The sequence below is a fragment of the Scomber scombrus genome, chromosome 14 (genome assembly GCF_963691925.1).
Source record: "Scomber scombrus chromosome 14, fScoSco1.1, whole genome shotgun sequence".
Classification (NCBI taxonomy): Eukaryota; Metazoa; Chordata; class Actinopteri; order Scombriformes; family Scombridae; genus Scomber; species Scomber scombrus.
The window spans coordinates 9525696-9541017 of NC_084983.1; the positions used below are offsets into that span (position 1 = coordinate 9525696).

The 15322-nt window shown below is 40.5% G+C and overlaps 1 protein-coding gene across 6 annotated transcripts in view; it reads left to right on the forward strand.

Annotated features, from left to right (window-relative positions):
- The window catches only part of LOC133994578 (RNA-binding protein Musashi homolog 2), a 243370-nt gene that overhangs the window by 71362 nt on the left and 156686 nt on the right, over positions 1 to 15322 (forward strand). For all 6 annotated transcript variants that reach the window (XM_062433898.1, XM_062433900.1, XM_062433902.1 and 3 more), the window contains exon 6: positions 5991 to 6083. In XM_062433898.1, coding sequence (XP_062289882.1) covers positions 5991 to 6083 — 93 coding nt within the window. The remainder of the gene's footprint in view (positions 1 to 5990; positions 6084 to 15322) is intronic.

The following is a 15322-nucleotide window of genomic DNA, read 5'->3' on the forward strand; positions in this document are numbered from 1 at the left end:
ATAAGACAAGGCAAAACAGAAGGAATGCAACTACTGTAGCTATTGTTTTGCACACATGTTTACCTCTCTGTTTCCCCTCTGTGGCCTTCTGCTTGAATATATGTGTTTAATAGCAATGGAGTTTTTTAAGAGCTCAAAATTTTTACCATATACTAAATGTTTTTATAACTCATAGAATCACTGCTGATATAATTAACCAGTATTTCCACATAGGCTTTATGTACACCTCTTAAAAAGTGTCTTTTCTTCTACTGATATTCCAAATTCGGCAGCACAAAACTTCAGTTTCATATGCGTAACACACCTCAAAAGAATCCAGCATCTTGATCTTAGTTACTCTTACTCAGTAATTGGCGACACTTTATGCAAATCAGATGAAAAGTGGCTGGGCTCATCTGTAGTCGTAGTAAATACCTCGCTAAATTGAAAAGCTGCAGAGATACAAAGTATTGCGCCCCTGAATAATCTTCCGACAGGCTTAGTAAACATAACCCTACATGTTAAAATATTAACAAGCTGTAATTCATCCGTTGTATTAATTTTTGAATTGAAAATAACATAGTAAGGCATACTTAAACTGTTAACCACACTGAAGAATATGTAACTTTGATGTCAGAGAAAGTGAAGCATTGATTTGTAATGGTGTCAGCTTACAACTTTTGCCAGTAAATCTACTAAGTGTCTTTTTCACCATCTGTCTATCATCGCATTGTGTTTCAGAATAGAATTAAAGACAACACACTTTAAAGCATCAAAGCTGGAGTGTAAAATCTAAAGATTTGCATGAATATGTGTTTTCCTCCACTCTGCCTGCTCCTCTCTTCCTTTTTTATATTGTTTCACAATATATTCATTTCCTCTCATATCCTACTTGGGGAGTTAATAACATTCATGGCTTGACTTTGCAGTCTCTGTTCTGTATGCATGCTCAAAACACTAATAGCTTTTTGTAGGTGCAACACAGTGTCTGTTCGAATTTTGTTTGCCGCCACAGGTAGAAGTACTAAAATTTCCTCAAATAGTAATATTGTATGTTGCAATATCAGCCACAGGCTTATCTTTTTCATCTTCCTCAGCACTCACAGCAGCGCCCCCACTTTTCTAGAATATACTCAAACCAGGAGCTCAATATTATAAAAGATTTACAGCGAGGAGCATTGTTTACACTCACTGCTCATAGGAGGAAATACAGTCTACACCTGCACGCACACACAAAACGACACACTCGCAAATCAGACTGTAGGTCAGACTCATAAAAGGTAAACAGTTTGGTCTGGAGTGACTTTGATAATTACCTTCCTGGCAATGACCTAAAAAGATATGGACCATGATTGTTCTCTTGGTTTGTGAGTCAGAAGGTGTGTGTTAAAGTAGCCTAACTGCCAGTGTGTGTGTGTGTATTGTTTAAATTTTGTGTTCATTTTTGGACACAATTCCGTATATTTGCGTGTGTCTCTGTCTTTGATGGTTTGCCAAAAAAAAGAGCTAAAGTGTTACTAAGCAACGGTGGCAAAAGGTAAAATTCAATCTTTTAAAAGTCAATTCATTGTCAAATTGTTTCTACTTTTCACCACTTTACTCAGTCTGGAGTCCTTTTTATAAGCATGTCTAATAATATATACATTGTGTATGTTTATAATTGATACTAATAATTTACCTGGGTGTTAAAACCCAGTCGTGGTTCATGCAGCCAGCGTGCCAGCCTTTACGTCCTTCCTGGTTACTCACTGTGATGCAAGGCGACTGCCAAGAGTTGACGTGACCGTGTGTGTGCGCGCTGCCAGCTTGGACTATAACGCTGTTGCTGAGGTGTGTGCGGACAAAGCAGTAAACAGAACGAGATGTGCCGATGTTACATTCTTGATGCAGACTTTTAACTTCTGAACAGATGGATGGATCTTGTCCACTTGAGTCGTGCCTTCGGTAAAATCAAGACGGCGCAGATGTAATTATGCTCATGTTTTAAGAGCCGCGCAATTACCCCAGCCTCTTCCTGACTTCTGGAAATAATAAAATGATTTGGAGTTAGGCTAACCTGCAGTCTTAATGTGACAGGCATCATGAGATAGCTAGCTTTTTCTTGATGACCTTGCACAAAAGGGTCACGCTGTTCTTGGAAGGTAGATGTTTTATCATTTTATTCTGTCTGTCATTGTTTAAAACTGCTAACAGGTGCGGGTAAGAGTGCGCCAGAAGCTTTTTACATCTTTTTTTTTTTTTTGTCTGCTTCGCTGTATGTAGCCTATCCTCGGCATGCCTTCTATTAGCATGCTAATGCACTCGGGCAGTAATTGTTGCAGCCCTCCTCACATACAGCCTCACGCACTCAAGAAATTAGAAGCACATTCATGTATAAGCACACACACACACACACACACGCTTACGTAAAGTCTCTTTACCGTCTCTTAGGGATGTGCAAAAATAACTGAATGTTTGAAAAATTGGGTTAAAGGAAAAACTGGGTTGAAGAGAGGTCCATTTTTAAATCTGTCAGCTTGAATTGAAATGTTGTCAAGAAAGACTTTTTAAAATACTTCAGCCAGACCCAAATGATCAGCACTAATGTTGCTGTAAATGCAGTGCAGGGAATTTTCTGTTCCCTGGCAGTTATTATTGGTGAGTGTGTGATTTGGGTAAATAGAAAAGGCATTTGTTTAAAATGTAAAATGATCTGTGTCAAATTAAATGCAATTCCAAAGTCATTTCATCCAATCAGCTTGGCATTATTGCACATGCTACATATTTACACACACACATACACACACACAAATAAAAAAAATAACAGCAGTTCTTGTAGTAGTCAGGGAGTAACTCATTAATTATGTATCGTTCTGCATCAAACATCTGAGACTGTAGTTAATAACCGTTTACTCCTATATAGTATCTCAAACAATGTGTATAGCCATAAGGGACACAGTATAGAGCTATGAGGCTTAATGTCTCTCCATGGTTGTCACCATGGAGAGAAAAATAGAGAAAGTAATTGTGTTGTACCGGGACTCTAGCAATCCCATCAGCTATTGGGCAGACATGTCAAAGTATAAGGACAAGGCTGAAAACTTGACTGGTTGCAGCCCAATGGAACAAGACGGAAAAATGACCGGGGAATAGGTGGCCCAGAAGGGAAGCAGGGACAAACAGCTGACGTAGAGAGGCAAGAAGAGATGAGCATTGACTTGTTTATTTTTTTACCTAGATTGGCAATGATAAAAGTGAGTGATGTTGATAAATACTCGCACAGCCAGTTTATCAGCAGCTGTCTGGCTTGGGGTTGCCGGAGGCAGCATCCAAGGCTGATAACCCCTGAGGCCTGAGGCATGATGTTGGGAAGGAGGAGGGGGAGCGGGGGGGATGATGCAGCTGCTGGGTCCTGGCCAGGGTATAACCCTAAACCAGCCAGTTGATATTTTGCATGTCCACCAGTAATTGAACGTTTCATAGGAGGAAAAAAACTAGACTCAATATGCTTTACTGTGGGCTTTTATGCTCATTACACACCGATAAATAACATTGTTTGAAGGATGAAGATGCAATACTGTTACCCTAAGATCATTACCATCAGCAGGGTCAAAACCAGAGTAAAGTTTGCTGTTTTTTAAAACATTTTAATTTACACTGACCATATAGAACAGACTCAGCTTTTTAGGCTCATCTTTACAGACAGATTTGGTTTTGCTTTTGTAAGTCTGAGCTGCACTCTGTCATCATCAGGTGCTGTTTTTCAGCTGTGCTTTGAGGTGATCATTATCATGTTAACACACGTGCATTGCATGTTAACTCCTGGATGATAACATGCATTTAGCATTTATGATAATGTTACCTTGTTAGCATTTGAACAGGCTAACATTAGCATGTTAATGTGTGTTACATACATATATTACATTATTATTTCACATGTTAGTATGGCAGTATTTTACCATGATAACATATTCATGTTGGCATGTTAGAATGGAAATGTGGTTGATTTTAGAGGTATCCTCAGTAGACATTTCAACTTGCTGCTGAGGCTGGATGAAAATTCAGGGGATAGCAGAGAGTCATGTGGATGCATTCAAATTTCACAAAGAGCCACATTACTAATGAGTTAAACATATTTGTACAACTTGAAACTGAACCTTTTTAACACTTTTAAATTGGAGTTACAAAGGAAATAGAATCCACTGAAATGTATGACTATTTTTCCCCCTAAGAGATAATTTGTACAAATGTTTATTTTCTTTAAATTTTTCAGTGAACACAACTTAATAGAATTGTATGGTTAAACAATATAATAATTAAAAAACAACAACATAGAAGCCAAATTAAAAAGCCAAAATGTAACAAGAGAGGGCCCATGTGTGGGAGGCAGTGTGCATATGTGCAGGCTATGTGCCTGTGAGACTGTGCACCTGGAAAGCACCGGACAGATGGTTACTTCAGCTATCGCTTAATGTTGCTTCTTTTTTCTCGGTGTTAAGCCTCTTTCATAGATCGAAAGTGTTTTGGTCAGCATTTTGATCAAGGTAGACTCTTTCAACCTTCCTGATTGTTTGCTGTGCATCTCTGGAGTATTTTTATCCTGCCCTCATCATTTATTTTTGTTTGATTCTGGCGAGCCATGGGAGATCAGAGCAGTGACTTTCTCTGCTGCCTTTTCTGCTTCTTCCTTTTATTGTTTGCCAGTGAGATTACAGAGCAGTGCATCACAAATCATTATATGAAACATCATATTGGTAAATGCTCAATCTGTAGCATAGATTTGGCACTTCATTGAAGATAGTAAGGATTATATATGGGAACATGTGTTTCTGGAATCACAACAACCTACTTTACTCTTGTCTTCTCTTCATTGGAAAAACAGGTGCAACACAAACAAGTGAACCAGAGAGTCTGTTGGACTATTATTATAGACTAGTTAGGAGCTTTAGGCATTCAGACCCTCCCTCATCACTTAATTTGCCTGTTTGGGAGTCTTATAGTTTCTCAAGAACTAAACAAAGAGTAGTGGATCAGATGAAACTTGTGTGGATATTTACTGCAGTCAGGAAACATTATGTCTACTTGAAGCATGCTGAATTATTTGCATTGCCATGTTTATTACCAGAGGTCATCTGAAACAGGCTGAGGGGACACTTTCTCCACACACTGTTCCAACAGCTGCTTATTTCAGCTGAAGCAATAATAACACAATAGTTGCCACAGAACTGAACCTTAGTATGATATACTTTTACATTTTAATGACATAAAACAATACAAATTCAACACAATGCACTTTGTCTTCTGAGATGTTTCATAAGTCTTTAGATGAGACTGTGTGTGTGGTTAACTGTTGGCGCATCAGTTCACTGGTTCATTTTTATTTGGCGTAACCTTGTGTGCGAATTAGAAATAGTCCCGCACACATTTAACACTGCCACTGGTGTTGAATTGTTACTGTAGTTCCCTGAGAAATCGTCCTCCCTAAATTTAGCATGTGCTCTCTGCAGCAGATGTTCGTGCCCTTTTTGATGCCGTGGGTAATAATCCTTAATATTCTTACTGTTTGAAACTAAATGAGGCTTTAATGCACTCTGATTCCATCTTCCAGCGCTCATTAATTGTTTTTTGAAAGTCCATAAATTACGTTGTTGTTTCAAGTTTTGAAGAAGATAAACAGAAACTTATAAAGGATGAAATGGATGTCTTTAATTCTGTTGCAGTCTGTTCTGATACGAGCTTTCGTTTGAAATGTCATTGTAAGGGGAATTCACAGAACTGCTTTTCTTAGCCAAGTCTGCCAAAAGTTGTTTTTTTTCCCACCAAAACCTTCAGCGTTTGTGACCTTTCTTGTAACTAATACTATAATACTAAGATGGTTTTGCAGCTTGATTGTGTGGATCCGTTTATCCCTGTTTCCTTTATATCTTCCCCATCACAGGTGCGGCTCATCCAGTACGTTTGAAGCCTCATTAAAGGTGTTGCGCAGTGCATTTGAAGCCACTAATATTTTCCTTTCACTCTTTTCTTTCCAGATGGTCACAAGAACAAAGAAAATATTTGTGGGTGGCTTGTCAGCCAATACGGTAGTGGAAGACGTGAAGCAGTATTTTGAACAGTTTGGGAAGGTAAGACTTTTTTTATTATTACTATTATTACACTGCATAGTGTTGTCACAATAACCACAATTTCAGTACTCCTCTATTGCTTTGCATGCTGTTAAGTTTGATGTTTGATAATGGAATATTTCAACAAATTAAATTCTATTTTAGTAGATGTCAATTTGATAATTGGATTTATTAAAGCTTCAACCAGTGTAGAGTGCCCTGTGTCGCTCCCAACAATCTCACTGTGGTTTAGATCACATGACCAGCACCACAATCATGACAAATTTCAGCCTTAAAAGAAGCCAGGGGCTCCAGTTTGGCTCCTTTCCTGTCAATAAATCTATATTGTGTCAGGCAAACAAGAGAAAATATGGATAGATATTCGCTTCACACGGGCCACCATGCCTGGTCAACAAACACGCATTTTGCTTACAGAGCAAACAAACATGGACAAGCAGCCTCCATCACTAAACCCCTCTGCAAAAAAGGCAAAAACCATCAAAAATGATGTCATGTTTTTCTTATGTATTGTAATATAACATCAGAGTTGAGTATTGGAGTTGAAATTAGGGTGCTAATATTGTGACAGCATTATTCCACTGGGTGTGTTTTTCTTCTGAAAAAAAAAACACACCCAGTTCATTAGGCACAGAGACTCATATGCAGCTATCTGTTCCTGTCTGCTGCAGCACTTTCTACACGCTGTTCTCATGACCAATACCCCCAGCTGAGTGAGACATATATACGCACATGCTTTCATACAAGGACATGCATACCACACACACACACACACACACACACACACACACACACACACACACACACACACACACACACACACACACACACACACACACATACTTACATACATACATACATACATACACACACACACACACACACACACACACACACACACACACACACACACACACACACACACACACACACACACACACACACAGACACACACAGACACACACAGACACACACACACACACACACACACAGAGTCTCACGCGTGTGCACATGGGCATGCGCACCCACAAACAGGCTTTGATACAGTGGCAGCATTTCACAGATAATTTCCTCACACTGAGTGGAGATCCATTTCCCTCATGTCATATTCCACATCATTCAAGGTCACCTTCAGCTGATACAGTCCCTGTAACATCAGCACTTGACCTTGAGTTTAAACAATTTCACTGAGGATGGATTTTTCATGGGCACATAATGTACCATGTCCTGAAGGAGACAAAAGAGCTGTTATAAAATAATAGAATCTGTTTTTTTCCCTTTGTTCGGAGACCGTATGCAACCAGCTCTCCCCTATAAAGCTCAGTGTTATTTTCACCACCGAGAGCGAGCAAGGTGAAGGATTTCGTACGGCTCCTTTTTCTGCCGAAGACGTATGGAAGACCCCGCCGTGGCCCGGTCCGCCGCTCCAAATAAAGATAGCTTATTTGCACAATAGAACGCAGCGAGCAAATATTCAGCACGACTTCGCAATCAATGGATCTGAGAAAGGGCTCGAAATGATTTTCGACTTGATTGAATGGCATAATTGACTTGATTATACAAAGTTTTTTCCTCCTTAAGGAATCCTCAAATGCTTAGGAGGAAACAAACAAATCAGACTGATTGAGCAAGATCTTGTGCATGTTTCTGTGTGTGCTTTTATAGCCTACTTGTGCATGCTTGGATGTGTCTGCAGTACTGCTCTCGCCATGCGTGAGTGTGTCAGCGATTATGTGTATTTATGTGGGTGCATGATTAGGAGCGTGTGTGTGTGTGTGTGTATGAGCAGTTTTGAGTGTCTTCCAGCAAAAAAAGAAATCAGAGTAGATATTGTGGGCTATGGCAGAAGAGATATAGAGCAAAAAGAGGGTTTCTTTCTCTCTGTTTTTTTTCTTCTGCCTTACACATCCCAGGATTTATTAAATAACCTGGCTGTCAGTGCAACCTACCATTATCGCCACATACACACCAGTTTTAGGACTTATCCACAGAAGGGAAAACCAATTAATTCATTTTCCCCTCCATAGAATCTCGGTAGCAGTATGTGTGTCAGTCTGTCATTCAGTCATCAGTCTGTTTGTCGGTCTGCCTATGTGCATGTCAAGGGGGACATTAGCCAGCATGGTTGGTGGCAGGGCAGTCATTCATATTTCCACCAAGTGTGTGTTTTGAAGCACTTATCAATCATCACACAACTACAGCTTAAGGCAGCAGCAAATGTTCTTCCTGACTTGGAATAAGCTATTTCATGATACTATATAGCAAGCACTATATTTGTGTGTATGTATGTGTGTGTGTGTGCTAGCCAGCATAGGCCAATTAGCAGGATGTGGTCTACAGAGATGGCGGTGGTCGGGAGGCAGTGGAGGGGAAACAGCTGGTGTGGCCACAATTGGGTCACAGGTTCTGTCTGTAACCTCCACACCCTCCCCTCCCCTCCCCTCCTTCCCCCGCTCCAGTCCCCTCCCTTCTGTCTCCATTCTGTCAAGGGGAGAGGCGGCATTTGTTATGGGGAGAGAAGCTTGACAGCTCTCATGCACATCAGTCTCACTGCCACTCTCCCAGCCGTCACCATTAGGACAGAGCACATGCCCGAGCCTGGCACAACTTCAGAGGAGCTGCGCCATAGCCAGAGCCTCTCTCTCTCTCTCTCTTTTTTTTGTTGTTTTTTTTTTTGGTTGCCTACAGTCCACGCTGAAGGTGTGCATTTAAAGTGATTATGACAGTCATTTGAACAGAACGGAAGTGTGGTTGTGTTTGACTGATTCTAATGTATCTCAGATGGATCCCATTACCTAATAGTAGTCACATCCCACATCCTGCCCCCCCCCCCCCCCCCCCTTTTTTTTTTTCTCAGGCAGCACACTGCACCTTAGCCCTCCGAGCCAGATGAGACAATCTTATCAGCGCTGCCTGGCCTCCCTTTATATTCAAGGACTCTTAACTGGAGGCTGCTGCTATTTCTGTCTTGCAATAAAGTCAAATTAATCAGTGCGCTGTTTGTGCTATTATGTGCTATTGTGCAGACATATAAATTGTAAGAAAAGGAAGCGTGAGCCTTTAGAGATCACAGTTTTGGTTTTCCCTCATATATAGTCCTGGCTTGTTGTTACTTTTGTTGCGATTTATATTTGATAATCTTGTTGGGTTTGCAATATGCACAGTCATTTGTAAACATTTGTAATGCATTTACCCTCCTGCCTTTGTCTGTGGTTTACATAAGAAGTAGAAACACTACAAAAAATCAATCTACAGATGTGATGGCACTGAAAGATTTTTTTTATATTATTATGAATAAAGTCTTTTTAGATTGGTTTGATTCTTATAGAGACTCTGCTTTCCCCAATCTCAAAGGTCAGGGGCAGCTCCGTAGCAGCAACAGATGTGCTTGAAGGGTTTCAGTGCCTTGCTAAGTGTGCAGTACAGAGACAAACACAATACAGTTTTATTTACTCAAGTAAAAGTTTGATGTGTGTTTAAAATGTGCGATGTGGCTAACAAATGTGTGCGTTGCATGTTTGTTCATTTCTTTCTTTCTTTTTTTTTTGTTTGTTTGCGGCCTTAAAATGCCCTCTTCTTTTCTAATAAATGAAACACCTGTTAACTAAACACCTCCCATCCCAAAATGTTCCACTGAGGCAAGAGGTTGATTAAAGATGGGATTTGGTGTATTGACACCTTATACATTTGGATGTGACGTACCAGCAGAGCCCTGCCCAGGCATGAAAAGAGCTCTCAACACTGTTAAAGGCGTAATTAGCTGGGTTGACTAATGCTTCCTCATTGGTTTATTGTAATCGGCTTTCGGTGCATCTCATACTGCCCTTATTTGGCTAAGCTGAAACAAGTTGTGCTCACTGACTCACTTTCTGCACTCATGCCCATTGGCTGGGCTTTGCTGTACGGGCCTGAAGCTGACTTTTAGTTTCATCAGAGCTACTTGATTCCATGTCACTGGGCTGCCACAATCGTCCCTTTATGTCCAGGCTGTCCTGGTTCTCATGCTCCACTGGTCTAGAGCCAGATCCTGGAGGTGGAGCTGAATGGGAGCAGGAGGAGGAGGAGCTTAACCAGTTCACTGCCACTTGGCTTAGGAGGGATAAAGGTAGACACACAAAGGTCACGAGTGACTCAGACAGGCAAAGTAGAGCTTTAGGTCCTAAGATGAGACAATGATCCCATGGTTAAAAAAAACAAAAAATAAAGTCGGTCAAGGTAAGAGTGATGACACCTGGAAGAGACTGGAAAGGTATCGATAGAGTGAGATGATGGAGAGAGATCACTGTCAGAACGCAGAGACTAGCCTACAGTAGCAGCCTGACTGCCTCCACAGGAGCGTCTGCACTCTTCTCTCATACTTTCACTGAGAGGAAGAATTGAAATTATAAAAGCATCAGAAAAGAAAGATTCCTTGGTTAGTGCATGAAATTTGTTCTGGGGCTTTGGTAATCTAATACCACGGCTGACATTTTGCGTGCCCTTAGATTTTGTAAATGGCAGAAAAATAACTCTGTGTGACCGTCTGTAAAGACTGTTTGAATTAATTTTGCATACCTGCCCAAGTGCTTAGGCCTTTAACAACGCTGGAGATTTTCAGGTATGTCAAGTAAGAAATGCAGCCCTGATAACTATGAAGAAAATCACTGTATATTCACATCGGATTATATTGTTGTAAAATCGGTTTTATGTAATACCTTTTCTTGAGGATAACCTATCAGATTGAGCCGTATAGTTAATATCATGGCTATGAAATAATGTGTGCTTCTCGCAATTGCGCCTTCGTGAATCATCCTAATGTTGTAGAAACTTGGCCCGGACCTATTTTTAGCCTCAGTCATTACAAAGTGCATCTAAATCACTGTGCCAAGATTACAAATTACCAATAATCATTGATGTGACATTGATATCATCATTCTTGTGTTATCTGTTTGATTGCACAATTACATTTTTACCTTGGGTGACAATGCAATTAAGCTGTTACATTGACAACATACACAAGGCTTAAAATGAAGACACTGAAGGTGCACATTAAAAGCCCTGAGGAAAGCAAAACTCCAATACACAATTGTGACATGTTCATTGCCTGAAAGGCCAAACATGGATGATTAATGCTGAAAAAGTACACTTTATATGAGGAAAAAAAACCTAATCAACGGGCCACAGTCCTTCACTCCACTTCCTCAGCTAGTGCAGGTGCACATTTGCATGCCATTTACATGGTAGCTCACAGTGACCACTACCACTCCAACGTTTCGGTGTCCATCATCCGCTGACATTCTGTGATTGTTTCCTCTCTGCTGCGGCTCACCCAATCAGTTGAGGATATAGTCTGGTTCCAGTGATTATAAGGAGTGATCAGAGCAGCAATGATGGAGCATGTGCCTTGCAGTGGAGATTTAGCCAGAGGCTTCAATCTCATTGCAGTCACTTGTAGTTAGTGACTGAGACTAGCTGTAAGAAGGGCAAAGCAATATAAATGAATTGGCTATGAATGTGGATACGGCTGTGGGGCTGCAGGGACACACAGGGGGAAAGGGCCAGTTAGACAAACTATTTCATATCCCCCTTGACCTTTATTTGCCCAGTGGCCCAGCAACATTTCCAATAGAGTAGCTTTTAAATGGCCGCTGAAGAATTGAGCTGTAGTATACACATAATTTTTTTTTGTTAGTGCATATCTGTCTTCTTATGAGAAAGTGAATGTGTGTGTGTATGAATGCAAGTGTCTTTACTGCAGGTTACTGAATATATACCTTAAGGATCAGACCTTTAACAAAAGATTAAATACATTTTTGACTATTGCTGATCCTCAGCAATACCTGTCACATGGTCACCTCCAACAACCAGATGCTGTGCTGTATAGCTGGCTCACAAAGAGAGCTGTGGATCAGTGGAGATTGACACCTTTCTGTAGGTCTGCGTCTCATCTCCCAGCTGTCCCTCATGAAATGGCTCCCTCGGGATAAGCCGGGATTGGCTTGATTGAGTTATCGGCGACTGATCGGGTCATTGAATGATGGAATTTGAGCCCCTGTTCTGCTTAAAGAATGAAATGTTTAAAGAAGATTGACTGTGATTGGATCACATCCAGCACCTGCTCAAAGGGGTCAATCAGGTGAAGGCTGAGGAGGCGGCAATCTCTGCGGCGCTATTGTGACACGACAGCGATGGTGAATTAATGCGTGTGTGTTGGGGTAGGGTGTTGGTGGTGGTGGGTGGATGGTAGTGGGGTCCTGGAGATGCCATTCAACAGGGGAGCGGTTGAAAAATGTCATCAGAGGAAGTGTCATGAGTAATTTGCAGCAGTCTCACAATCAGAATGGTGTGGAGGCGTCCACCTCCACTCCTCCACCTCAGCTGTGCAAACTGCAATCGAGTCCTCAGGGAATCCCATGTGGGAGAACACTTCAGTAGGAATCGAAATTCAAAGAAGGGTTTATTTCGCAGATGCATCGGAAATATGTATTGATATACTATGCTGTATGTTCTAAAGATTGGCATGGAATAAAGGATTTGAAGGGTGGGAGCCTGGCAGAACATTAATGCAAAAGAGGTCAAAGGGAATGCTTTGAGGGAAAACAAAAACTGCATTTAAGCATGTTTTGTTGGAGTGCAAACCAAGTGTGACATAGGATTTTTGTCTGATAGAGTGAAACTGGGCTAAAATTATAAAGATCGTTCTAAAATAACATGTGGGCATACAATTAAATAAGCAAATGAACATAGCATAATGTTACCTAATATGTTCAGGAGATAGTGGTTTATTGGAGAATATCTTCTTTTTTAAAGTAATCTAATATTGCGGCTTTTTATATGTATATTTCATATATATATTTAAAACATACTCCTATTGAGAACACATGAACATGACATGCACAGTTTCCTTAGTTCCTGTTTCTGGAAGATATGGGATTAAATATATAGAGAGAATGTATTTTCATGCTATGGCTCATATTAAAAGTTTTAAGAGTAGCAGAGATGAACATATTTGAGTTGAGGTCCACAAACAACGACGGCGGCCTCAGATTGACAGACCTTGTTTCTCAGCATGTCGCAGCCGAACGAGAAACAAAATGATGTCAGATTTCAGCCCTCATCTGATAAGCTTTTAAGGACGATGCAAAACGGCTTTTTGGTCCAAATACCCCTTTTCATACTCATCACACATTTTTCTTAACAGAAGGTTGTAAGTGCTCTGCATCCCTCCCACTATAGAACTCCAGGAAACCACTGAGCATAAAGCATGACTCAGCACCACCTGGAGAACAGGCAGTTGACACAGTACAGCTCAAGTGATGACAATGCACAATGTTCACGGCACACCTGAGCTGATACAAACACACCTCTATAGATGCTGAGACATTTGCTCAAGGCATTTGTGCAGTCCTGTGGATGGATTTATCCCGAATGCTTAAACAGCAAGGTGATGACAATAGAGTTTAAACTGCAACTCTTATGTTGTCACATTTTAGAGGTGTATATAGTAAACAAAAAAATTCAATGTTTACTTTTTTAGTAGTCAGTATAATGTACCAGCAGATAGAACTTTGTGACTAATGTTGGCAACCTTTGCTATCCAGCAGTGGATCTTGCAAAATAAAGCCATACGCTTATTCAGAGAAAAACAGGGGCTTTTCTCCTAACTGTCAGTTTGCTGGATAAACATGTAAAAAGTAAAGATGTGCTGCTCAGTGTTGGTTTCAGAATCCTTCCATTGTCTCCCAAACAGAAGCAATCAGATTTTAAGGGAAACTTTGCAGATTTTTAACCAGGCATTTTATCATTGCAATGTGAGTAGTATATGCAAATAAACAGTGTTTTAACTTCCTTCCATGTTGTTGGCACCCAGGGCTCCCCGCTCATTTGCTGACAAAGTCTGCTGGGTGATGCAAAACGTGTCATCAGCCAGACTTTGGAGATATGCCTTAAAATCCAGATCCACGTTTTCTCTTTTTTTGTATTGATGCCTTCAAGGATGGTATGTGGGTCTCTCAAAACACTTCGACAACCATTTTAAGCCAACAATATTTAAAAGCAATATAATACTATATTGTAATAGAATATATGGAATGAAGAGGAAGCTATCACTACCGGAGCTTCATTACAGTGGCAGCCGGAAGACCGGCTTTGGCAAACATGACTTTATTTTACTGGACTTAACTCTAAATACAAAACAGCAAACCGACTGTGTTGAGTTACCTGTAAGTTAACTTTTACGGCTGCTACCAGCTTGGGCACAATCTAGGCGTCTGGCTTCTCGATGTCAAAAATAGATCAAAGAAACCGTGTTTGGTTGCAGTTTTTCAATACTTTTATCCATCCCAACATACCAAAACAAGCTCAAAGGAGACAGCAGACTTGAATTTTTTTTTTTACCGTCCTCTCAGTAAATTTCGTAACTGACTCCAGCGTGCCTTTGTGTTATGATTCTTGCACACCGATACGATCCAGCTTTGGTGAGGAATAACATTTTGTAAATGAAAATAAGCCTTAGTAAAGAGAATTAATGCTGCTCAGTCTTTGCTAAACTGCCGTCAGCCAGTCTGATTGGACAGGATGTGTGCAATGCATTTATGGTTGCCATAGGATTCCCTTTTAAGAGCGATAGAGGAATCTACAGCCTTTCTCTCAGTTTTCTATATTTGTAAGACACCACTTTCGTAAATGTCTTTTACATAGGTTTCCTAGTTTTAAGAAATTCACAGCAGCCTTTAATATCCACTTAATATGCCTACCTTTTGTCAAATGAAACTGTAAAAAATTAAGCAGTCACACTGAAAGACAGCGAAGAAAGCGTACTTTGCTATGATTGACTGTCAACCCACGGTGCTGACAGTACATCTTTTTTAATAGCACAGTTGAATGCAAAAGTGCTCAAAAATGACTTCAAGTAGCCCATTGCCTGTGCTTCTTCAGCCACCTACGGCAGTGTGACCAGGTCTACAGGCAGCTCGAGCGCATGTTACGAGTGCCTCCCACACATTACATGGCCTTCTTGAAATCACTGGCTAAATGCTCTCACATGGAATGTACACAATGTGCTGTGTTGACTTGAAGGGCTAATGAAGTCTCAAAGGTTTCACTTAATCTCAAACACTCACAGTGTGCTGTCCTCTATATGTGAGAGAGGTATTTTGACAGCCAGATAAATTCCTTACTTACTTTCACCAAGACTCCATAGATACAATTATATTTTGCTGACAGGTTTACTTAAAATGCATTGCATTTGACAACAAGCTATC